The sequence below is a fragment of the Manduca sexta genome, chromosome 7, assembly GCF_014839805.1.
Source record: "Manduca sexta isolate Smith_Timp_Sample1 chromosome 7, JHU_Msex_v1.0, whole genome shotgun sequence".
Taxonomy (NCBI): domain Eukaryota; kingdom Metazoa; phylum Arthropoda; class Insecta; order Lepidoptera; family Sphingidae; genus Manduca; species Manduca sexta.
This window is the reverse complement of record NC_051121.1, coordinates 4,847,740-4,873,470: the sequence shown is the minus strand read 5'-3', so window position 1 is coordinate 4,873,470 and position 25,731 is coordinate 4,847,740. Positions and strand designations below refer to the sequence as shown.

The window sequence follows — 25,731 nt, the reverse complement described above, 5'->3', positions numbered from 1 at the left end:
TTGTGATCTGATTAAGAAAAAGCTAGTCGTATCGTTTTGTCAGACGACGTGACATCCGTCAATGGTTCATCATCCCATTGAGGATGCCGTGTTTTTATATCGAGAATTAAACAATCCGTAGGTACACGTTTAATTTGTAAAATAACTTCGTTACCTTTATACATAGTGTCATCATTCAAGTCCTATCTCCCTAAAGGGGCTAGAGGATATCAATAGTGTCTCCATCCCGCACAGTCTTTTTGATCAGCCTGCTTGATTTCGCTCTAAGTCTTCCCAACACTTTGCTATTTGTTTAGGACAGACACGTTTACGCTTTCCTTTTATACATAGTGTGTTGTTAACAAAAACAATATTTTTAAAATTTCGTCTAGGTTACCTAGGTCTTTATGTCACGTCTAGATCTGTAATCTAGACATGTTCACGAATCTTGCTACTCTACATCCGTTTACATTTTTTACATTACCCAAAAACAAAAGTGAACAAGCCCTTAAAATTGTGATATTATCAAAAACATTTACGAAACGAAACCGAGCCTTCAAGGTCCCAAAAACATTGTCCATTACACGTCTTAATTACTTGTAAAACATTATATTTACAATACACGAAATGTTTGGCAATATCGCGTTTTGTCCTTGTCCTGCAGTCATTTGTAACATAACACTGTTAGTCACAGTTGGTATTTGAGTGACTTTTGTTACATTACAAAATCATTTTACCTAGTCATATTTGCCTCGGTGGCTGGTTGTAATGTATGCGCGGTACGACAGCGCTCTGAGGTCCTGGGTTGATATTTGGGCTTTTCTGCTCAATATCAGCCCGGAGTCTGGAATTTATGCTCGATATGGCGATAGACTCGCCCCCTATCACATCATGGGACGGATCACACTTGGCGAAAAGTGGGTGCCTTGGTTGCGCCTCTGCATACCTCTGCGGGGATAAATGTGTGATGTTGTGTGTGTCTGTGTGAGTGTGTGTGTGTTTAGTCATATCAACTTCTTGATCATATCACTCCCCCTTTCGAGATCATTCCGAATCTCCAGGATGAAAATTTAATCGGTCCTAGACTGGATCGGCGTCTACCAGCCTTGTCTTACGGTATTGAAGACATTGTAATTCAATAATTCGATACTATGAGCCAGCACATTTCATGTATCAGGGTGTGGAGAGCATTATATATGTTCAGATATTGTTCCTCTTGAAACTCTTCTCGTCTTTCTGTCTCTTCGTTTTCCTTTACCTTTAAAGCAAGCATAAATTCACAAAGAATAATTTTAAAAAAGTCAGAGGTGGATGCCCTTGGGATTCGAACCTGCAGACATTCGTCTCGGCATGGCAGTCCGTTCCACACCCAACTAGGCTATCGCCGCTAATAACCAGCTGTATAGAAACAGCCAATATGCCAGGTGTACCCAGTGCTCTCTCGAATTACTTTGTAACTGTCGTTTTGTTAATATATTTTTGCATATAATTCATAATTTAAAATGGTATCTTCACCTAGTCACGTATCTGGAATTCCCAAAATCAAGGCGTTGTCAAGTCGACCTTTATATTTGTAAATTTATTATAAACTCCACATAATACGATCCACTCATTTACATAATCGACCTTAACATATACTACGTACGATCGATTGCAAAACGTTTTCATTATCATAATGCATGACTTAGTTTTAATGTATTGGTTTCCAAAGTCCTATTACCTAATGTGGTAAGTAAAGAGGCCGTAAATTATATACTATTTAGGACTAATGGGCTTTAAATCAAATTCATGTAATTTTATGAATGAATAAGTGTAGCTCGCGGCTTTGCTCGCTTGAAAATCCTGTTCTGCTACTACAATCTCCAAAATATTTAAGTGATGCGTAATATAAAAAAAAAAACAGAAAAAAAATATTATTTATAATAATATATTTCCATTTCCAGGAAAGTTACAGAATAATAATTGCGCGGAAGACACCGGCGCCATCTATTTAAAAATATCAGAAAACAACCATTATTTTCCATGGGAGCAAATTACCGGGATAAAAAGTAGCCTATGTATTAATCCAGGACCATAATTCTATAATGTGCCAAATTTCATCCAAATCCGTTCAGCAGTTTCAATGTTTATTTCTAACAAACATTACATCCAAACATTTTCCCAAACTTTTGTGTTTATAATATTAACAATAATTCAACATTAAAATGTTCACAAATGATGCAATAATTAGGTGATAGATGGCCTTGTAAATTCGAAATTAAATAACCTGGAACCGAATTTCTCTATCAATGACAAGCTATAGAAAATCAAGAGGAATCGTGTATAACATTTCATTCATGTTATGTTAACTATTCAATGCAGACTAGAAATATAATTGTAATAACAAGATCATGTGTCTAATATGTTTACTTACAGAATATGTACTTGCAGTTTCAAGGGGTGCATTCTTACTTTAAAAAAAATAAAAATCCACCGTATTGAAACTAAAAACGTTTAGGGAACTATGCATTTATATTTATAGTAAGGCACTACGCGAGCAAACAGCCTAAAGCATCCGTTCCTTACATTTAAGACGTAAAATGGCTCAATAAAAATTAGGTATTTTTGTAAACTTTAGACATGAAAAAAATGTTTCGTTTTGATTTGTCTTTTTAATTGTGTCCGTTGTAAATAAATATGATAGATCATTTTAAAGATATACAGACTGAACTGTTCTAGTAGCACTTTCATTATGAAGTTATTGAAACAATATCAACATTATATACAAGTTTAAACAACCGAAGTAAAGATAACATATAGTAGAAATATATTTTTTTTCTATGTGTATTATAAATTTCGAAGTGATACTTCTAAAAATACTACTGCGTCGCCCATCGCCTTAACTGTTTTGTCACTTTCCTAAGAGTGAAAGAGACAACACTATTGTAAAAGCGTAAATCTCAACCCCAAACGGTGATGTATAGAACACGGATTCCAACCGGCTCACCACAAGGTCACCCAGCGGGATCGTGACTTGATCAAGCTTTATGTTACCGTACTGTTCTCATTTGCAATGTAAACATCTAACACTTTTGTATGTGATTGTACTGCATCTTGAATTAGATAATTAATGTAAATGTCGTATAATAAGTTATATTTAAAATTGGATCATCAAAAATTTTCCATTGTCCATTAAGGCCACTTATATGAACTTTATTTAAAAAGAGCTTTTGTGTGTCTGTACGGCATCTTGAATTAGATAATTAATGTAAATGTCTTATATATTATAAAAGTTATATTTAAAATTGGATCATCAAAAATTTTCCATTTTCCATTAAGGCCACTTATATGAACTTTATATAAAAAGACCTTTTGCCTTTGCTTCCGCCCGCGTGAAAAATTTTCTTTCGGCAATTGCAACAGTAGATGTAGCATTCGATAGTTTATCATTTTTCAAATGTTGCGGAATATAAAGGCAATTTATCCTTTTTTGCACTCGCGTCATTGTAATTCTAAAGGTGTTATATATATATTCTTACCATATATATCGTATAGCATCTATTCCGTTCAGTGCCCTTCAATTAATGATATGTTACAATTTGGGTTCTTGCAACGATGCAAGTCGTGCAAATCACTAGCTAATTATTTCACATCAACTATCAATTTGTATGTAATACAAGCTATGACTTCTCTTCCTGTTATCATAACGAATCCTTAGACATTGAAATAATATGTTGAATAATAACTTAATAATAAGAAAGAGTGTCGAGGGCTATAAAATGATAATTAGGTATTAATATGTTGATTTGTGTATATAAAATCCTTTTCATCGAGTTTTAGTAAGACCAAACTGGTTAATAATAACAATAATAGCCTCTTTATTTCCACGATAAAAAGTTACATCAAAAAAAGGTATAATGATAATAAGAAAAATATTTAAAAAAAATATAGATAATATATTGAGTTTTTACTAATTTCTTAAACATTAAAAAAGGTGTAATTAAAAAAGCTTTTGTTATTCAAAATTTCATATTCGATATTACAAATAACATATTTTTTCTTAATTATTGTTAGGCACATAATATTGTAACTACTGGCTGTCCTATAATAATGAATAAATTCATTAATTTTATGGTTATATGAAAAAGAATCTTATTCAATTGATATTAGATTCATTCTCAGATTGTATAATAAACACTACGATGAACTAAAGACGGAATGATCTTGATTATGTCATCAGGAAGATACAGTCACGATTGCTAATGTGTGAATCGTAAAACACGATTAAGCCTTGCTTCTTCAATTGCATTAATCAATTTGTCTGTTTTGTTCTCTTCTTTCTTGGTTCTTATGACTACGGTTTTATGGACGCATTTGCAAAAGAATAATTAATAATTCAAGTTGTTGGATGGTGTTTCTACTGTTTATGGGCGGTCGTATCGCTTACCATTAGGCGAACGGCAAACTCTTCACATCATTCAATACCATAGAAAAGGAGGATTATCATGAATTCTTATTGAAATAAAATTATTTTACGGATTTTATCGTCATATCCGTAAAATAGTTTTATTTCAATGTCTAACATTCGCGTAAACATAAGAAAACTATGAATTCTTATATATTATATTAAAGTTAGAATATTTTATATTCTTGTCGTTTCTGATTATCGAAAATTGCTTCGTTTAAGAATGAAAATTATGCCTATATTTGCAAAATAAAAAATATAGGCAGCTATAAAATCATAAGTCATCGTAGATTTGAAGAAACACTGAAGATTTGTTTTATTTTTAAAGTAAATATGAGTTCTGGAAAAGGAATCTCTGAATCATTTCAATGTTTGAGAACATTGTTACGAACCTAATATTAGCCATTCTCCTTTTGCCAATGACACCTAGCAAATTAGGAATTTTGTTTATCTTTTTTATTATTACTCAAGGTAAGTTCGCGAACTATTTGTGTAACAATTGCGGTTTCGCATGATTACAGGTCGGAAATAACAACTATAATGACCATACAAAAAGAAATGTCTACAAAAACTAGTAGCGAATGGGAAACATGGTAATTGAAGTTCAAGGCTTCAGAACAGCAATGTACATAAACTTGTAATAAGTATTGGGTCCACATTAAGGTTTTTTATTTTAATATATATGTATATTGTATAAAGCGGCGATAGCCTAGTTGGGTGTGGAACGGACTGCCAAGACGAATGTCCGCAGGTTCAAATACCAAGGGCACACACCTCTGACTTTTCTAAAATCATGTGTGTATTCTTTGTGAATTTATCGTTCGCTTTAACGGTGAAGGAAAACATCGTGAGGAAACCTGGACATTTGAGAAGTTCTCTATAGGTATTTCGAAGGTGTGAAATGAGGGATATATGGCTATCAAACCTATCGCAATTGAAGAAAGACGAAAATGCCCGTAGACGGAATATGGCCTCGTGACTATAGGCTACAATATATGTGTATACAAACTTGAAGACCAAAATAATATTCCCCAAATTCGTTAGTATTCCAATCACTGATTCATTTTTTTACCACAATTATCTAATCTCAGCTGCTAGTTGAGGATTCTAGCATGCAACCACCCAGAGTTCACAAGTCACTGACACATTACACACTATTTATAAATAAGAAACGGCTTCTTAGACCCAATATCAACTCAAATCTTCAGCATTCATAAAATGATCACACCTTTGTCTCAGTAATTAAAGACCTAATACCCACAACATTAAATGAAATCATCATTATAAGACCAATAAAATAATCTATTAAATTTAATTGTAATCACGACAAAGAACGGTCTGAGTGGATACAACTATATCGCCCTCAGGGTCGTTACCTCAATTCATACGTGCCTTAATAACAGTAAACTTTCAATAACTTCTTGGAATACGGTTTTTAGTGTAAAAATGTGTTTTTGTGTATCAAATTAGGTTTTTATGTCCTCAAGTTTTCGGGAAACTATGTCTTATTAAGTATTTTTTGTAATCTGTAGATTTTCAGAAATAACTGAATACTTGATAATAATTTGTTTTTTTTTGGGTGTCTGCTTTGTTGAATTATCAGGAAAAACTTTCAAAGTACTCAAGTGGCAAATGTTAAAGTGACAAAGACCTAATTACATGACTTTTAAAATGTCTGTGTTCTTGCTACATGACGTTTTTATTTAGGTTAGTTTAACTTAAATATATTTAATTACAAAATATTTTAACGGGTTTGCCCAAGGCTACATTCTTAAACCGACGCCAAAAAAAGAAAACGCCTAAATTCAAATTGGACGATGCCGCAAACAGCTTGTATACATTTATCTAAAAATTCTCCTTAACATTTTCAAAGTTAGATATGAAGGCCTTGATAAGTATTAGACCAATGTAATGATGGCCCAATGATAGTTCATACATTAATGTAAATCATGCAGCCTTCAAAATACCTACACTAAAAAACAAAAAAATATTTAACATTATCTATATACTGGTTACCAATTTTGGATTCAGAGATTACTAAAATTACTAGTTAAGCTAGATAAATACATCAACAAATGTATTATAACAATTACGAACAATAAAACACAATGTATCAAATAAAAAAATATCATCAAAATTCGTTCACCCAGTCAAAAGTTCTGAAGTAACATAAAAAGCAGTCGAATTGAGAACCTCCTCCTTTTTTTAAAATCTGTTAAAAATAGTAGAAATGGACAACTATGAACGGATGCCTATGACTCAAAAATAAATTAGCAACCATCTAGCAACATCTGCTAACTTATACGCCGCGAAAGAAACTATAATTTTTTTGTATGGTTTGTGCTTCGAGTTTTTAGATCGACATTAGCTGTTGACCTCTTGCGACCTCTAACGTCATCGAGCTTTGGTGTATTAAAGGCTGCTTGGTGTCTACTCTAAATGTCAAATTTGGAAATGTCATCATATTAGTCTCGAAACTTTGCATCCTATCTAGATTTTAAAAATGTCATATTAAAGACAAATTGGATTTTTTTATATTATAAATTTAGATATCCAGGGCTGTCTTAAGAGGTGTAGAAAGAGCGTTTTTACTGTAAACACCAGCATAGCTAAGTCCCTAGGTCATTGCATTTCATAAAATGTATGAACCATTTACCATCAGACTGACCACCAACGACCACCATACTCTGTCTGCGTAGTGTATAAAACATTAAACAAGACTAGTGAAGTCATGCTACCTCCTCCTCCTTGCATCGATTCCCCAATGCTGGGGGTCGTGAGTCATCAGGGAAACAGTCCTTCGCGCACGATGTTTTGCCATCTGGTTCGGTTTTTGACGACACGAACCGCTTTAGCCACATTCATGTTGAGTGTGGTGCGGACCTGATCGGTCCAGCGCATTGAATTCCTGCCTCTCGACCTCTTGCCCTCCATTCGTCCAGTGATTATCAATTTTTGGAGGTTATCACCTGGTTTGCGGGCGATATGGCCAAAAAACTCAAGGATTTTCCTCAGGCAAATTTTGGAGAGCCTAGGTTTCTTGTCAAGCTTGAGTTCTTCTAAGATAGAGAGGTTGGTCCTGAATGCCGTCCACGGAATTTGGAGCATCTTCCTCCAGCACCACATTTCAAAGGCATCTACACGCTGGCGGTCTCTAGCTTTTAGTGTCCATGTCTCTGCCCCGTATAGGAAGATAGAGAAGACTAGAGCACTCACCAGTGCCACTTTTGTCTTGTTGCTGATGCTCCGGTCCCTCCATATCTTGTCGAGCTGAGACATTGCAGCTTTAGCCATTCCAATTCTCCTGCGGACTTCACCTTCGCTAGATCCATTGTTACTAATGCTAGAGCCCAGGTAAATGAGGTGGTCAACGGTTTCTAGTTTGAGTATCCCATTAAATTCCAGTTTAGAAGCACGATCCACTACCATGATCTTTTGTTTTTGAGCGATTTATAGTCAGTCCCATCTCCAAGCTATGTTGCTCCATTTTATTCAACAGGTTGTACATTTCAGTTTCGTTGGATGCGAAAAGAATAGTGTCGTCGGCGTAGCGTAAATTTAGTATTTTTGTGCCGTTAACAGTTATTCCACCATTCCAATCTTCACAGATCTGACGTATGATATATTCTCCATAGATATTAAAAGAATAGGGGACACGATGCATCCTTGGCGAACACCTTTGCCAAACGGGAAGGTTTTCGAAGTTGTCTTGTCGATTTTCACTGTCCCTTGACTGTCATAGTATAGACCCTGAAGCACTCCAACTATATGTTTTGGGACTCCCATCTCCAGAAGGACTGACCAAAGAAGCTTCCAGTCCACACAGTCAAATGCTTTGATATAGTCGATAAAACACATGATGAAAGGTGCATTGAGTTCGTAAGATTTTTCTATGAGTTGCCTAACATTCAATATCTGTTCACGTGTACCCTTTCCCTTGACGAAGCCCGCTTGTTCTTGCGGGATTTGCCAATCAAGGAAGTGCCTCAGCCTTTTGTTTATAATGTGGAGCAAGATTTTGCTGGCATGGGATATGAGGGCAAGTGTGCGATAATTTTCACATTTTTGGATGGATCCTTTCTTGTGCAAAGGGAGAATGATAGACTTTGACCAGTCTTTAGGCCACTTGCCTGTTGTCCATACAGCGTTGCAAATGTCATGCATTTTATTAATTCCAACTTCCCCCAAGGTTTTGAGTATTTCTGCCGTTATTTCATCTGGTCCAGGAGCTTTTCTGTTCTTTAAAGAAGCTATGGCCGAAACAATTTCAGCACGAAGGAGGGGGGGTTCGCACTCCCAATCATTAGCTGATATCTTTTCGTTCCTGCACTAGTTCCCAGGTATTAGTAGATAGCCATATGTTGGTCTTAGGCTCCTTTCTAGAAGGCTGACATTTTTCTAGGGAATCAAGCACAGTGGACTTGAATTCTTTCCACTGTGCATTTGGTTCAGTGCAACTCTGACTTTTTTCCAACAGTTTAGCTTCTACCATCTCTCTGAAAATGGAATGCTTCATTGGGTCAATCTGTCTTGGTTTGGGTCGCGAAACTTTACGTATGTTTTTGAAACGTAGACCAAACCATGCCACTAATAGGTTGTCATCGGAGTGACAATCTGCACCAGGGAAGGTCTTTACGTTTGATACAGATGATCGCCAGCGAGCGTCAATTAGGATGTAGTCAATTTGGTTTCTATAACGATCACCTGGGGATTTCCAGGTGTAAGTACGGCGTGCTACCACTCACCATCTTTTGTGGTCACCAATGACCGGTCAAAGAACCAACTATTTGCAACATCGTATAAGAATGTCATACCTCTACAAATATAATTACCAAGTTGATAATTCTAAATGCTTACTTTCCAAAGTGCCCAAGTATGACTCATTTAAAAACCTAACACAATCTATTAAGCAACGCGTTTAGCATTAAATTACCACTTGTAAACACACTTACATAAAACATAATTTCTGTATTCGCGAATGTACTCAGAAATCAAAATTTATTGAATATTTTAACACAGACCGCATAATACCACTTACTTGTTGCTGTGCAATACGTACTGGGATTTTTCAGACGATCATTCAAAACGGTCAGTTCTAATACTATATAGACATGACAGATTCGTGATTTATGATTAATTTTATGCAAACAATCAAAAATGAATTCCAAACAAACTTAGGATTTTAAAAATGAACTAGACATATAACATAATCGTAATGTTTAAATAGGAATATTTCTACAGCATACAGAAGTTGAAGGATTTAAATTTTATTTTTACTTTGCATACCTCTAAAAACTATCATGGCTAAATATCTTGTATGTATTAACATAAATTTATACTTAATTAATTTGAATGTTAAGCTAATAAAGCATAAAGTTCAAGTTAATAAAATATTTAAAGATATCGCGATGTGCTTCAGTACCGAAGTTTCGCGAAAGATGAACAAACCCGTTTGTTAATATTACTGTCAAATGCACCGTCAGTCCGGATTGACCGTGCGTATCTGCGTGACGTAACCACAGAGTAACGGAGCGCCTAATACCATTACTATGGTTTGGAGCCGAACAGACACCGTTTCTTACGGTTCAATGTTTTATTAATTCGGAATGCGAATCATTGATCCCGAATGACGGGATTAGATGTAAACAACATACAATTTGCTTAGAAAGTACGTCATTTAAGGCCACGGAAGATACGGTCCTCGCTTTGTTTGATATGTTTAGGTTTTTTCTGTCGTGACTAATGCAAATAAAATAATATTATTCTGTGTAAAAATATTTAGTTTCATTGTATTTACAATCAGTTCGAAAATGATTTATGACAATAATGTTATTGATATCAAATAGTCAATCGTAATTATTGATTGAATTATGAATTTACACTTAATGAGGGTTAAATAAGATTTAAACTGTATTACAACTACGTAATAATTTCAATTACAGACAGTAACCACTAGGAAATTCATAATAAATTTTACGTTTCAACGTGTGAATTTGGTCTTCGACCATTGACATATCAATTAATATTGCATAAGAGTTAATATATGCATTTTTCCAATGAAAGTCTCGTGAGAATCAGACCGAATTTGCAAATTTTCGCCACGCATTATTTTCATATTGTGCGTAAAATCTATCTGACGCTTATTATAAAATGGGCACGCCACTATAGCGGCGGTAAGTCCCCTCTTCGAGGTGTGGCTGACGAGACGTCACGTCGGAGCGGATACGGCGCCAAAGCGCCCAACGTCCCATCCGCCACGGCAGACGCACAAGACGCGGGCGTCGAACGTCTGCTGAGGATCGTCGGCCTCCGTAGGCGCGGACCGTCGGGTGACGAGCATTGGGTAGCCCGTCGCCCGAAACACCCCAACGGCCCGTGTGTTCGGCGCGTAGTGTTCCACGCGCGCCTCGAAGAGCAGTGTCAGAGTAATTTGCGGGGCCCCTTAGGGCCGGTGCCTGCCTAGGTCTCAATGCCACCGGATCTTGGACCTAGGCACATAGGCAAAGGATGGGAACACCGTAGGTTCTTAGTCGGTAAAAGTCTGACACGCCCTCCCGCCCATCCCAAGGCGGGAGATAGTCAACTGACGATTTACCTAGGTAAAAAAAAATAAAAAAAAAAAAAAAAAAAACGCTTATTATAAAACACTTTTGATTACTATTCGAAATATTTTTATTATAGTGTACAGTCATTTAGGTCATGATATGGTTAGTAATTTATTTAAATCTTTGAAGCTTCACTTTTCGCATTTTCAATCTTATCTCAATTTAATAGGCATCAAAATAACATTCAAGGCAATCAATGATAAACAACTAAAGGATATCAGAAAGACGCAATGATAAACCACGCTATTTGGCACTTAGGAGTTGCGAAACCGGTTAAGAAAGTCAGATGAGCGGTCTGGGAAGGCCGGCTGCAACCTGCTACCCTGCAGGCAGCTCGCAGGACAGGTGTGGTGCAAGTCGAAAATTATATATTGCATGGTCACGTACTATTACGTCATTTAATGTTAAGGGTCATGAGATGTATTGCTTCGGCTACATCCAGGTCAGAAATGCAATTTAGTTCTTATACAGGGTGGTTTTAACATTACATTTAAACGAAACGACATACTGGCCTACCTTTGCTAACATTGTGCCAAAAATCCATGAATAAGACATATTTTCACCAAAAATCAAAGTATAACTTTTCAGATTTTTTGATTCCTCTCGTCACCCTAAGACATTAGTAGTTTTTTTATTACTTGCACGACAAAGTAACCCTACTACACCTGATAGTAATTAGAGTGGGATCCAATAGAATGTCGAGTGACGAGAGATGATTACCCACGGCAGTCACAATTATGCCGGCCTATTGGAACCGGATATACACTGATCCCGGAAGGCGATACACGTGGTCCACTATGGCGAGTTTTAACTCCTTGTGTACGGTGGTCGCTCTCCTGGGGGATATAAAATATATCCTACTACTAGCAAGTCTTATTGCCAAGTTATTACACTGTGTGTAATGACCTTCAAACCGGAACACAACAGTACTTGTAAAATATTGTCGGTAGAAATAGATCCACCAGTAGTTCCTACTAAGACGGGCTATAGCCTACGCCCTTTATTCCGAACAAATTTAAGATTACACACTAATTTGAACAATGCAGTACAGAAACAAAATACCCCTAAATATGGCGCGACTTCCAATCGGTCGATTTGGAAATCGTTGTGGGAGGCCTATGTTCAGCAGTGGACATCCTGCAGCTGATAATGAAGATGGCGCGTCTATTGACAAAGGCCTCCTACAATGATTTCCAATATTGCCTGGCTTGGGCAACTCTTCTCCATTTATTCCAATTTTTAATTTAAGCTCGTCTTCCCACCTCGTGTGCTATCTCCCTTGATTTCTCTTTCCGTGTACTGGATGCCACTCGGCAACGTTTTTGCTACATTTTACCAGTCTGTTACACATATACTCCACATATACATAATTCTAAATATGTTAACAGGAAAAATAATTCTTTCTTTCAAAATCGTGTCTTTCGAACACAGAATGCAAGTTAAAAAGTTGATATTTCGCTACATTTAGTTTTTAAATTCTCTTAATATGGTATCCACGTCCTGCATACGGAATTGGAATAAATATTCAATCTGTAAGCTTATAGTTTTTCCTCTCGCGGAAACGAAACCAGTATACGCACCTATCGCAATATGCAGGTTTTTAATGTCGATATTCTGTACTTTTTTGTCATGTAGTATATTTAGTATATTGCATTTTAATTGGTGGGAATGTGTTAGCATTTTAAGCCAAGAACAAAAAATGTATTAACGATTTTTATAAGTCAGTATTTAATATTCATCGAAATATTTGGATTGATGTTTTCCATGTAAAAATTTTTTTTGTACGCTAAACTAACTTTGGTTTTAATAAATAGCTCTTCACACGTATTGCCAAATAATTTAGGATCAGGGAACCCTTTTCCGTCTGCGGGGGCATATCCGTCTATTTGCAATTACAGGCGTTTTAATCGAAGAACAGTATTGATAGCTGTATAGGTAAAAAGGTGATTTTTTAACTTTATTACCTGTACAGCTATCGAAGCTGTCCTTCGAATAGAAAGCCCGTAATTGCAAAAAGACGGATAAACCTCCGTAGACAGAATAGGCCCCCTGACCTTCGTAATGTTTTTACGCTCCACCGCATACCTATCGTATCGTCTATTTATCGTATATTTGCTCCCTAAATGAGCTTTTTAATGTCCTTCAAAAATCAAAATCTAGCCTACATAATGCATAACTTGCCGGATGAACATTACGTAAATACCCTTCGAAAAGGTGACATCGCGTAACTCGAGTTAATTATTGTTCATGACATAACAGGCGAATTGCAGACTCCAATATTTGCCTGACCGTAATTCATACTTTCTCATTTTTAAAAGTTACGACCGCTAAAGATGATTGCGATTTCAACTTTTTTGAACGGCATTTTGCAATCAACGTAAGAAAAGAATTTTGTTTAACGGAAATGCTTATGACTACTAATTTAATATATTATCTAAAAACTGAATGAATAATGAACTAAATGAAATTAAGATCTCTTCCGCATGTCCATGTCTAAGCAAAATAAAAGTATAAAAGGAATTGTTTCATGAATAATATTAAACATTAGTATAACAACACTAATCAATGCCTTACCCTATTTTTAAGATGATGACAGAGCGCCTTTGTAAAAATACAACAAAGCTAACAAATAAAAATGGAATATTACTATGAAGTGGTAGAAGGGATGGTAGAAGAAAAAATCTTTATACCCAATCCATTAGCATTTATCTCTTGTTTATGCTCAATCAAGATTTTACCTCTACTAGTACAAAATAGATCTGGTATTTAAAAAATACGTTAAACTAAGCCCCACTTAAATCTCGGTCAAATTAGTTTGCCATTTAAATACTAGAACAATAAACGGCGGATCACGTAACACGTGTCATCGGCCAATCAATATTGGCTCACAAAACAAAACAATTGCATCAACGTTAAAGACGTTTGTTGCGTAACTAGAAGATGGTACAGTTGTAAATGTACTGTCACTTACACAATAAAAAAAAGGTTTTTTTTTTTCAAGTAAAAAATGAGACAGTCACTCTCTTTCGCAAGCCTCATAACTGTCCTTCTTATAAATGCTAATACAATCCTTTAAATCCTACAGAAAACCTTTATACCGGAATACAATATTGCTTAGATGTAAGCATGACGTTGTGTTAGTATTTATCAAGCTGGACTCTTGATTGTGTTGTTTTGTACTTATATTCATTAAATTTATAATATTCCGGTGAAAAATTTATAAGCATTTCATGTTTTTACATTGCCTTTGAATGAGAAGATGAACATGCCTCTTGCCTGATGTTAACCGGCCACGAACAGTAGCAACACCATACAAAATTTTAACTAATATAATATTTACCTAAATAATCATAATAATATTATACTATGTATGGTATTTCTCTGCGCTCGACTCTCTGAGACATAAGATTTTAAATCGCATAGTGAACAATAATTATTCAAGCTTGAGGTGACAATATTTAAAAATAAATAAACAAATTTTAATTTCTATATATATCTAAACCAAAACAAATTTTAGTAACGCTTTTTTCCGCCATCATACCGAAAGGCCGAGAGGAAATTGCGTAAAACTTGCGAAGTGCGGCCACCACGTAAAAGATGTGAATTTGTTTGACAGTTCGACGCCTTCATTGCATTTGCTGTTTGTGGCCTAAATGTGTGAATTAGCGAAGAGTTGGGTAACAGACTTTGTTTAGTGCAACCAACAACATGGTTAAACCATGATAATTATATTAAAATGAAACTATTTTTCGGGGTTGCGGTTTTTTATATTATAACTTTCTACCGACGTTTCGAAGACTTCACAGTCTGTAGTCACGTGGTTGATCATGAAGACTGCAAAGTCTCAATATACAACATTCGCGTAATCGTAAGAAATCATCGTGATACTTAATTGTAAACAATTTCTTTTTACTAAAAGCAGTATTTTTCTATTATTTCTCAAAATATTTGTTTGAATCTTTTGTTTTTGACTTGTATGATTCAAGAAGCAGACGGATCAATTATAATTATTAAAGTATTTAGTACACATACTTTTTTCCAGGATTGAAATCGTTGTTACATTACCCGGCATTAACTTAGGAAGTCTGCATTATCAAGTTTTCCCGCCAATTTATATTACGTCCGTCGATAGATACATTTCAATCCAACGGCTTACTATAATTGAAAAAAACATCTAACGGCAGCGGTTTCATTTTTTACCTTGAAAATAATTACTATAAAAGCATAATATAAGAAAGAACAACAATAAAATTATATTTATTTTTACTGCTTTAACATAATACTTATTATTTTAATGAAAGAAAAAAAAAATTGAATTTTTCATTAATGGTTGTTATACGTCAACACAATATTTTATTTATTTTAGAATTTACAGTAATGGAAAATGTTTTATCTGTCGGTCCAATAATTTTAAAATATCAATTTACGAATTAACGCCATCTATCGCGTCTTTCTTGAACTAGAAAGTACATTGCATTCCGTTCCGTACAAGCAAGCCGTTGAGTAACAAAATAAGTATGTTACAAATAGTACCCTCAAGTTTCAGTAGATGGCGCTAGTATTAACTAAATTATCCACAGTTTTATTTATAATTCATTTAATAACTACGTAAAAATAATGAAACACTCCTATTGTTACAGAGTTATAAAGAAAAAGATGCTGGCAAAGTAGTAGTCTACACTACAACGATGGGAATCGTCCGAGGAACGTACCAGCGATGCGTTCTCGTGAAGAAGATCCTGAGGAATCTGTTAATAAAGTATGAAGAAAGAGACGTGTTCATGAGCACAGAGTACCAGGATGAGATCAGGGATAGAATGAGGAGTGAGCATATCCTGGTGCCACAGCTCTTCATTGATGGACAGCATATTGGGGTGAGTAGCTTATAACCAGTGTCTCACTTTTAGATCTTTATTCAGATAGAATATTTTCCTTTTTTTAATCAATTGCGATTGAAGGACTGATGCCGTTCAGAAGAAAGTACTTATCGTATGCAAAAATCCTTCCCGCATTAGTGATGGAGTCACTTTGTAGCCATTATTGTTTGCACCACGAATGGTGCTCGCTTGGGGTAAATACCACGGTACTAGAACCTCTACTTTAGATTATATCACTTTACAAGCAGCAGGCCGTTGTCTCGCAAAGGCGCAGTTTACATTATTAGTGTCAAGTGTGAATAAAAAAACACTATTCGCTCAATTTAGAGTTTGATGCTTTGATGATAAATTTATTGTTACGAAAAGTACTTAGTGCATAGTATAAAGTGAAACTATGCGTGTATGTCTGTTTTAAGACTTGTTACATTGAAATTATGCATTTGATAAACAATTCTATCCTAATACCATAAAGATTCAATATGCTATGTTTAATATAAGATAATCTGAAGGTGTTTTGTCGCGTGCAAAACAGAAGGTCATTTCGGATCCCTTCAATATGCCTGGAAGGTTTCATTTTAATGCTTTCTCAAGGTAAGAGGCCTTGGAAACTCACTAAGTAATACCTTATGTTTTGAGGCTAATAAAATGTCCATTACGCCGTCCGGAATTGAGTTATGAAGTTAAAATATATAATTTGTGAACTAAAAATAATTAAGATCTAGACTGCCTCAATGGCGTGTGCAATATGACTATCGCTATATATAAGTTAAATATTACTATATATAAGTTTCCGGGTTCTAATCCTTAGGATATTAGGTTTTTCTATTCAGTATCAGCCCGGAGTCTGGATTTTTAGCCCGATATGGTAATAAGTTCTATCACAATATGGTATGGAACACACATGACAATACTTGCCCTGATAGCACCTCTGCCTACCCCTTCGGGTTGAAAGATGATTCTTTATGATTCTGTAAACAGTCATGATATCGGGAGAATCTGGTGTTAGATCTCTCACGTGAAAGTCCGCGTGTGTAGGTACCACCGTAATATCTATTTCTGCCGCCAAGCAGCAGTGTGTAGTCACTGTTGTGTTCCGGTTTGAAGGACATTATAGCCAGTGTAACTACTGGACATAATAAGACTTAACATCTCATATCTCAGGATGACGAGCGCAGTGGAATACAAAACATTCTTTGTAATTCTTTTTGTTGGATAGTGTTTCTACTGTTTATGTGTGATCGTATCGCTTACCATCAGGCGAACGACAAGCTCGTCTCGTCATTCAAAGCACTAAAAAAATTAATTATATGTGCGCAGACAGCTTAAACTTTTGAAAAGGGATTACAGAATAATAAGAATGTTTGTATCTATAAACATATTACCATACGAAACGGGACTAGCATGCGATGTTGTTATTGAAAAACAGTCCTAAATGTCTTCTGGCTACAAACTGGAGACTTAAATTAAAAAATACACGACCACTGCTTCCATACAATTCCTAACAAACAACAGTTTTTCATGAACTCTCGATTTCCTACAAAGTTGCGCCGTTATGAAATGCATTTAACCCGGCCTTTTGTAATTTAGTTTTCCACTTTACACAATGGTTTTCGTTCCGTGGTTATAGTGAAATGCTTAATCGCAGACAGATTTGAGTTTTCGTGGAATATTTGCGGTTTGAAGTAAAGTTTTCGGAGAAATATCGAAACAATTACTAAGAGTTAAAAAACATTTTATTGACCTAGATTCCTCTAGATAGGCCAGTCTGGCTCTACATTTATGAAATGATACTATCTAAAGTATTTTCGGTAATTATATTTTGTAATTATTGTAATTAAGTGTACCTTTTAAGCCTATAGATTTCTTTAATTGAAACCACCAAAAAAACCATCTCATTTTAGTATTATGAAGAACCTTATTAACTTATAACTTATTAACGTCCAAGTAAGCTAACACCCCAAAAGCACTATTTACAGCCAAATCGACTGACAAATTTATTAAAAAAAACATGATTAAACTTTTGCATTATTTTATAACATTCGTCATCGATTTAAAACTTATTTCGGATTTTAATTGCAGTCTTCGAAACGTAGGTAGAAAAGTAATATAAAAACCGCAATAAAATCCGAAGTTTTATTTCGATATCTAACATTCGAGTAAACATAAGAAATCATTATTCTACGTCATATTTATATAGCGGAATATCTCTATGCATTGTGACAAAGCGTCCCGCCGAATCGATACATCTTGTACCTCTACCTGTTGAACACACACACACAAGTACTGAATCTACACTCAACCTTGCACACACCCAAAAAGTCATCTCCGTAAGACGAGACATTACAGTAAATATATTTTATCACCGACTTATACGGGACTTTCGCGTTGAAATGTCCGGTCTCTTGTCTAAGAGCTAGTAAATATTACTGCTACGTAATCTAAGCTATAAAATATATTTGTTCTAATAGTCAGAGCACATTAGTTGTTTGAGTTTCAATTCCCGGCGGTTTAGTAAGATTTTTTTTGGCTGTACAGTTCACAGAACTTATTTTATGTTTGTTAAGTAGTACAGTTATTATAGGTCAATGTAAGGCAACATTGTAGTACATGTTGCGCGTCAAATGTTGCCTGATAACGTAAAGCGATGTATCATCGAAGATCAACACAAGAACTTCAAAAGCATTGTACATTTGTTTAGAGCTAGTAACTACAAATGTTTTGGTTTCGTTTGTTACTTTAACTTTCCTTTTCTACTTTAAACTGTATCCGTACTGACTGACTGAGAATATTACTTTAACAAAGGCCTTTTGCACTCTTTCGCTCATACTGACTAACTGTAATGTTCCGCTCGTGACATAAATTGGCAAGGATTTTATATTTTAAGACGCTGCAGTTCAAACCACAGGCCAACGTGTTCTAATATATGTTGCCTCTCTAATGATCAGTGGTAATAATGGATCCACTCATTAAGGTTAGACGTTCTAGACTGGAAAAGAAATGGGCATGTTTTTACTAAACACGACTTAATGGCCATTCTTTCCAATGTAAAAAATACACTTTTTGAGATAATGCGTCTGGAAATATTTTGTGTTGAAGATAATTTTCCATTACTCGTAATAATAAAATGTAGTACTCATTAGTATGAATTAGAAAGCAAGTCTTAGTTATGGTAATGGAATCACGGATGGCCCATTTAAATTGAATATAATTATAAAATCGTTTCATGGAAAAATATAAACAAAAGTCTTATTAAATTACAAGATATGAACGGCATAATAAAAGAAAAATAAAAAATCCAAGTATGTTTTTGCACTGCAACACAAAAAAAAACAAAAGATGGTGGGCCATGTTAGGAACCGGGCTATCTTCGGTCACACTTCGTAATTTTTTCGCTCTAACCTCAAGCGGACGATGAACTGTGCAATGTAAACTCGAGACAAAATATATTTCTATGTGAGAAATTGTTTCAAGTATTTGAAAATTGTTTTTAATTCCTTATATCTAAAACACAATGTCCTGAGTTTATTTAATAACTCCCGTACAGATAAACAAATCATTTTTTTGTAAATTTTTTCAACGGTTATAAATTTGAATTAGGAACAAAACGCTGTTTTAAATTAATGATGGATATATTTTTATAGATAAGACATTTCCCACTCCACGACGTATTATGTTATCATTATATAGTGATCGTTAATTCCTTCTCCATAAGATTGATTATCCTTGTCTGAAGATAATCTGATTGTGTTAAGTTCCCGAAGGTACACATTGTTTACGTTGCCAGGCGTCGATTGCTGAACGATCATTATCGTAGATAAGATTATGTGGAAGAGAACCAACACTGTTTACTTAGAGTAAATTATATTTGACAGATCTTATTAAATATTTATCATTTATTATCATTTATTTAGGAGCATAGATTACTTATACATTTATGTGACGGGTATAATTTACTTAGAATTTTTGAAACCAATCCTAAATATATAAAGCTCAGTTTTTTTATGCAACCGAATGTATAAATGTGGTAGTCACTTCTTGATGGTAAACAGCATGTTAAAAATGAATAGCAATCATTTCTAGAAAATTGAATTCTTGGTTTAGCTCGTTACTTCGAGATATAGAAGTGTTGTTAATTCTCGTAATACCTGTTAATTAGCTTGAATGTTTCTTAAACTGGAACGTATTAAGTGCAGTATTTGCATATAGATGCTTAGAGGCAGAAATGAATACTGCAATGGTCTACCCTTAAAGGTGTACCTCCGAGTCTAAAATAAACTATAAACACAATAAAAGGCTATGTTTTAAAAACAATCTCGGTCCAATGAATTGTCCGAGCTGTCAAAATTGCTTAACAAAAAATGACCTTATTACATGCACAGTAAAGTCGCCCTCAAAAGGCTGTCTGTAGACGCTTATCAGTTGAGGGTCGTGTTATGAGTTAAAACTATCTCAATAACATCAATCTTTAATCTACAAGCAATACGCATGCGCATATAATATGACAATAAAATAAAAAAAAAATGCAAGCCAAAAACAATTTGTATAAAACATAAAACAGAATACAGAGCCTTAAAACAAAAGACACGTCTCGTAGAAGCATAAGCCGGTACTCGTATGAAGTGACACGCGAAACTTGGTTCCCTCTTGTTTGTCATGTCAGTGACACGTCTGCCACCCTCGAGCCACGTGTATGCCCGACCTTCAACTTAACACCGTGCAATAGCCTTTACTTGTTTACCGTTGCATAAACACCTTACTTTTGTTAATTAAATGCGGTATTTTTGCAGGTGTTACGACATTGTTATTACTAAATATATTATTATACACCTGCATATTATATCAGGCTATATACCCATATTGAAAATTTGGACATAACTAATTGTGAGTTGCCTTTCGGTGCCTGCCAGAAAAAAGAGAGAAAAGGAAACAAAAGAAAGACTAGAGTAATAAATAGGTACATTTTTGAAAACTGCCGCGAAATAAGACTGGCTGATATAATTTTAAGGTTATCCCTTGCCCAGCGAGGGACAATCAATAAAAAACATTGGTACATATCACTTTTAAAACTGTGTAACCTCGGGTAAGTCGTGTATGGGGAAGCTATTAAAAAATAAAATTACTAAATAGGCTAATACTAAACTTCTCCAGACGTAGGTGAGATTTAAAACAAGTAAAAAAGCAATGTACCCCTTTTAGCACAATGTGTGCATGGATCAGTGTGCGATTTGGCATGATTAAATTCCATATTTTAATTTCAAAGATATTAAATTCGGTGTCGAATTTCGACCAGTTTAAAATAAATTAAACTCTAAATTGACAGCAATAAGCCATTTTTCTCGATCTTCTCTTCTCGATACTTAACTGACGATATTAAATTTAAAATAAATGCTCAAACTAAATAGTGTCTTCACAAACCATGACCGACTTTAAAAAATATATTTACGTGTTAATAAACAGAGCAAATAATTTCAAGTCCTTCAGACACCGGATTTTAATATCCTTTAGAAAACCTGCTGACAATATCATAAATCGTTATATCCATTAACCTACTTATTATATGAAATCCAAAGCGTTAACTATAGCATTACAAATGGCATAAACACTTTCTGACAAAGGGTACATCGTTTGGAACTTCAATCGTGATTATTCAAGGATACAAATATGATTTGTGATCGTTTTAATGATTTCAGTAATTTAGGAGTTAGACCTGAATACATACATAGACACTTCTGTAAATACAGCGTGTTAAATTATTCATGATGGAATATGAAATAAAAAAATGACAATAATATACATTTTTAAAGCAGTGTCTCCCGCAATCATAATTTTGTCAGAAATATGTCGTAATCATCAAAAAAGAACATAATTATTGTTAAATTAACATCCATAATTTTTTTTTATGTTAGGTTACGTTTCCACAATGTCTTAGGCTGGCTTACAAAACGACTTATTAAACATGTTTAGCGCTAAACATATTTAAAATTTCGTGCTGTCACTGTCATTCATTACGAGTTGAAGAAGACAGCACTATGATTAGAACATATTTAGCATTAATTGTATAGAGGTGAGAGGTTGTGGAGCCAGCCTTAGTAACTAAATAGCGGCGATGGCCAAGTTGGGTGTGGAACGGACTGCCGAGACGAATGTCCGCAGGTTCAAATCCCAAGAGTTGACTTGACTTTACTAAAAAAAAAATTATGTTTGTATTCTTTGTGAATTATCGCTTGCTCTAACGGTAAAGGAAAAAATCGTGAGGAAACCTGCATACCTAAGAAGTTCTCTGTAGGAATTTCGAGGGTGTGTGAAGTCTACCAATCCGCACTAGGCCAGCGTGGTGGAGTAAGGTCTAATGCCTCTCAATAGTAGAGGAGACCCATGCCCAACAGTGGGATAGTATAAAATACAGGGATAATATTATAAGTAAAATTCAATATGTATGCCAATACCATCCTATTAAAATTTTCTCGAAGGTAAACGACGTCTCGTACACGTAGATTTTTAGTACGGTTCCCAAGTCCTGACATTTCGAGCTCAGGTGTTTTCCTTACTGATCAATAATCAAACAAAATTCAGATAAGTGGTCGGGTAAAGATACCATAAAATTGTATTGAATTTTCCGTCGGATATTTGATCTTAGCTTTTGCCCGCGGCTATGCCCGCGTGAGAAAGTTTTTCTGTAATAAAAGTCCTGCTATACATTTTCCTGGAATAAAAGCCTATAGGGCTCAAGAGGAATGTAGTTTCCTAATAATGAAAGAATTTTTAAAATCGCTTGAGAAGTTTCAGAAATTAGGCACCACAAACAAAGTAAGAAACTTTTACTCTTTATAATATTAGTATAGATTGGGTGTTTGCGACGTCAACGTAAAAGGTAAACATATTTAGAATAACATAAGCAATACTATTTCCTTTTTTATAATTTAAGTTCTTTGTAGCAAATTTCGTCAAAATTGATTTAGTGGTGTATCCATGAAAACGTAACAAACACGTACTTTCGCATTTATAATAGTATCTGTTTCTCCCGACTTTGCCTGCGGGAAAGACTTCTCGCTACAAGTCACTAAAACACAGTATGATGCCAGCGCCATCTATTAACAAAATCAGATTAAAACAATCAATTTATATCACGGGAGCAAATTACTCGAAATAAATGTAGCCCGTGGGTTAATCCAGGACATGGTCTTAATAAATAAATTTATTTTCCTTTTGGGATAATTGATTTTATACCGTATTTTTTTTTATTGCTTTGAATGACGAGACGAGCTTGCCGTTCGCCTGTTGGTAAGCAATACGACCATAAACAGTAGAAATACAATCTTAAATTACAAAGTATTGTTTAGTATTTCACTGCGCTCGCCATCGTGAGACATAAGATGTTAAGTCCCATTATGTCCAGTAATTACACAGGTTACAATGTCCTTCAAACCGATCACAACAGTGACTACACACTGCTGCTTGGCGGCAGAAATAGACATTACGATGGTAGCAACCTGTCACCAGTAAAATATTACAAAATAGACACATAATCGTGTCATATATAATTCAATTTGACAATAACATAGAACCTTGTAATAGTGAAATTGTACAAATAAAACTTGTCAAAGTATTTTTCAGAGAAACCCTTAAATAAACAAAGACGCAACGCTGGACCGCGAGCTATTTCATAAAATAATTTACGTGCAAGAGACGTTTACCTTCGAGAAAATTCTAGTAGACGGTATTACGTCTTTTTTTAGAAAGAGAGATGTTGGAAAACAATGGTTCTACGCAGTTAGAGAAATCTATGATAACAATTGTTTAATAGAATATCATTGAATTGTTTCGTTATTAAATGCTTTAAATTGTTTCGTTATGTAATGGCGAAATTTAACGCTCGACGATATTTTGATGATGTCAAAATGAATCTATTCCAAAACATGGAAATTACTAACAGTTTCTATTAAAAAAATACCTACAAATTTCACGTGAATATTACTCTATTATACAAATAAATATTATCAATTAATATAGGTATATTCATATTTAAAAAAAATATAAAAACAAGTGACTGGCAATTTGACGGTCTCGGTGGTGCAGTTGTAATGCGTACACGGTACAAATACGATTACTGAGCTGGGGTTCTAGGTTCGAATCCCGGGTCGGGCCAAAAATTAATTGTGACTGGGTTTTTCCGTCTCAAAAATTACTCCGTCGCAGCTACGAGTCAGAAAGTTGGCGGTTTGGTACCACCGTGCTCCCTCACAGCTCCTCCATGTCATATTTGATTGTCGTCTCACCAGACTATGAGAGTGAAGGAACAGAGAATATCTGTCTGTATGCTATCGATTTTTTTAAAATATACTAAATGGATTTTTATAATATTTAGTTTGGATATATAGTTTAAAACCCTGGGAAGGACCGCTACTTTCTATCCAGGGAAAATATAAACCAGGATTTTTATCCAAGAAAACTTCTTCACACGGACGAAGCCGCGAGCAAAAGCTAGTAAATATAATAAATCGAAATAGCTCGTCGCATCAAAGCCCAGTAATCGGATATCATGATTTCTCGTGTATCCCAAGGTAAAACGTAATCCTCAGTTTTTAAGGTTTTTCATACCATCCACACGGTAAGCATTAAGCTTCGCCGTACTATATTACAAAGAACTGTAAAATTTTGATGCGGTATTTATTTTTGAGCAGCGGTAGCCTAGTTGGCTGTGGAACGGACTGCCGAGACGAATGTCTGGAAGTTCAAATCCCAAGGGCACACATCACTGACTTTTCTAAAATTATGTGTGTATTCTTTGTGAATTATCGCTTGCTTTAACGGTGAAGAAAAACACCGTGAGGAAACCTACATGTCTGAGAAATTCTCTATAGGAATTTTGAGGGTGTGTGAAGTCTACCAATCCGTACTGGGCCAGCGTGGTGGACTAAGGCCTAATCCCTCTCAGGACAGTATATTATAATACAGGGCTAAGATTATTATTATTATAATATTATATCGCGATTTTTGTTCAATTTTAACAAATTAAAATTTTACCATTTTTAAACTACATTTTTTTTTATCCAAATGCCATATCCGTATTATGGTTTTAATTCCCTGACTAAGTAGGATAACGCCGATAAAACCCGTGCAGTTAACGTGTATTGAATACTCCCCGCGGCGGTAACGTGTTTTATAATACAAGTTAATTTTACTCACACGGCATGGAAGTTACTTTTGTAGTCGATATATAGAGGAAAGATATTTTACTACAAAAGTAGTTATTGTTACTATACTACTTGACGAGTAACACCTCAGTCCCGTGACCATGAAAGCTAGTCTTCGAAATGGGAAAAAAATTATAATATAAAAAATCGCGATAAAAACCGTAAAATAGTTTTATGTTAATGTATAACATTCGCGTAAACATAAGAATTTTTTTATCAAAATAGCTTCAGTTTAAGTCCATAAGGAACATACATACACACATCTTCTATACATATATATACATAAATTATTAAATATTAGTCTTTACCTAACTGCCCTCTCATAGCTAAACTAAAATCGTTTATTAAAAATTTCAATCTGGTGATAAAGTTTCGATGTGCTTCAGTGGCGAAGCGTCCATACAAGCCGATTCCTATCGGGTTACCTTTTGTAAATTAATTAAAAATAATAAAAGAAAAACATAACAATATAACTAGAATAAATATAGTATATTCAAACAAGTCATCTTATATTTATTAAATTAAATCAATACTTCAGTGATATCTGTCATTCCTATCAATTCGTTCAATCGTAACTCGCGCGCAGTGCATAGCTTCCCTCGCGATATTGTTGTCTCTTTCACACGCAGCGC

General features: G+C 34.9%; 1 protein-coding gene across 1 annotated transcript in view; it reads left to right on the top strand.

Moving 5' to 3' along the window:
- Positions 1-25,731, top strand: part of LOC115448028 (glutaredoxin domain-containing cysteine-rich protein CG31559) — a 96,516-nt gene that overhangs the window by 55,554 nt on the left and 15,231 nt on the right. The window contains exon 3 of the mRNA XM_030175328.2: positions 15,669-15,902. Coding sequence (XP_030031188.2) covers positions 15,669-15,902 — 234 coding nt within the window. The remainder of the gene's footprint in view (positions 1-15,668; positions 15,903-25,731) is intronic.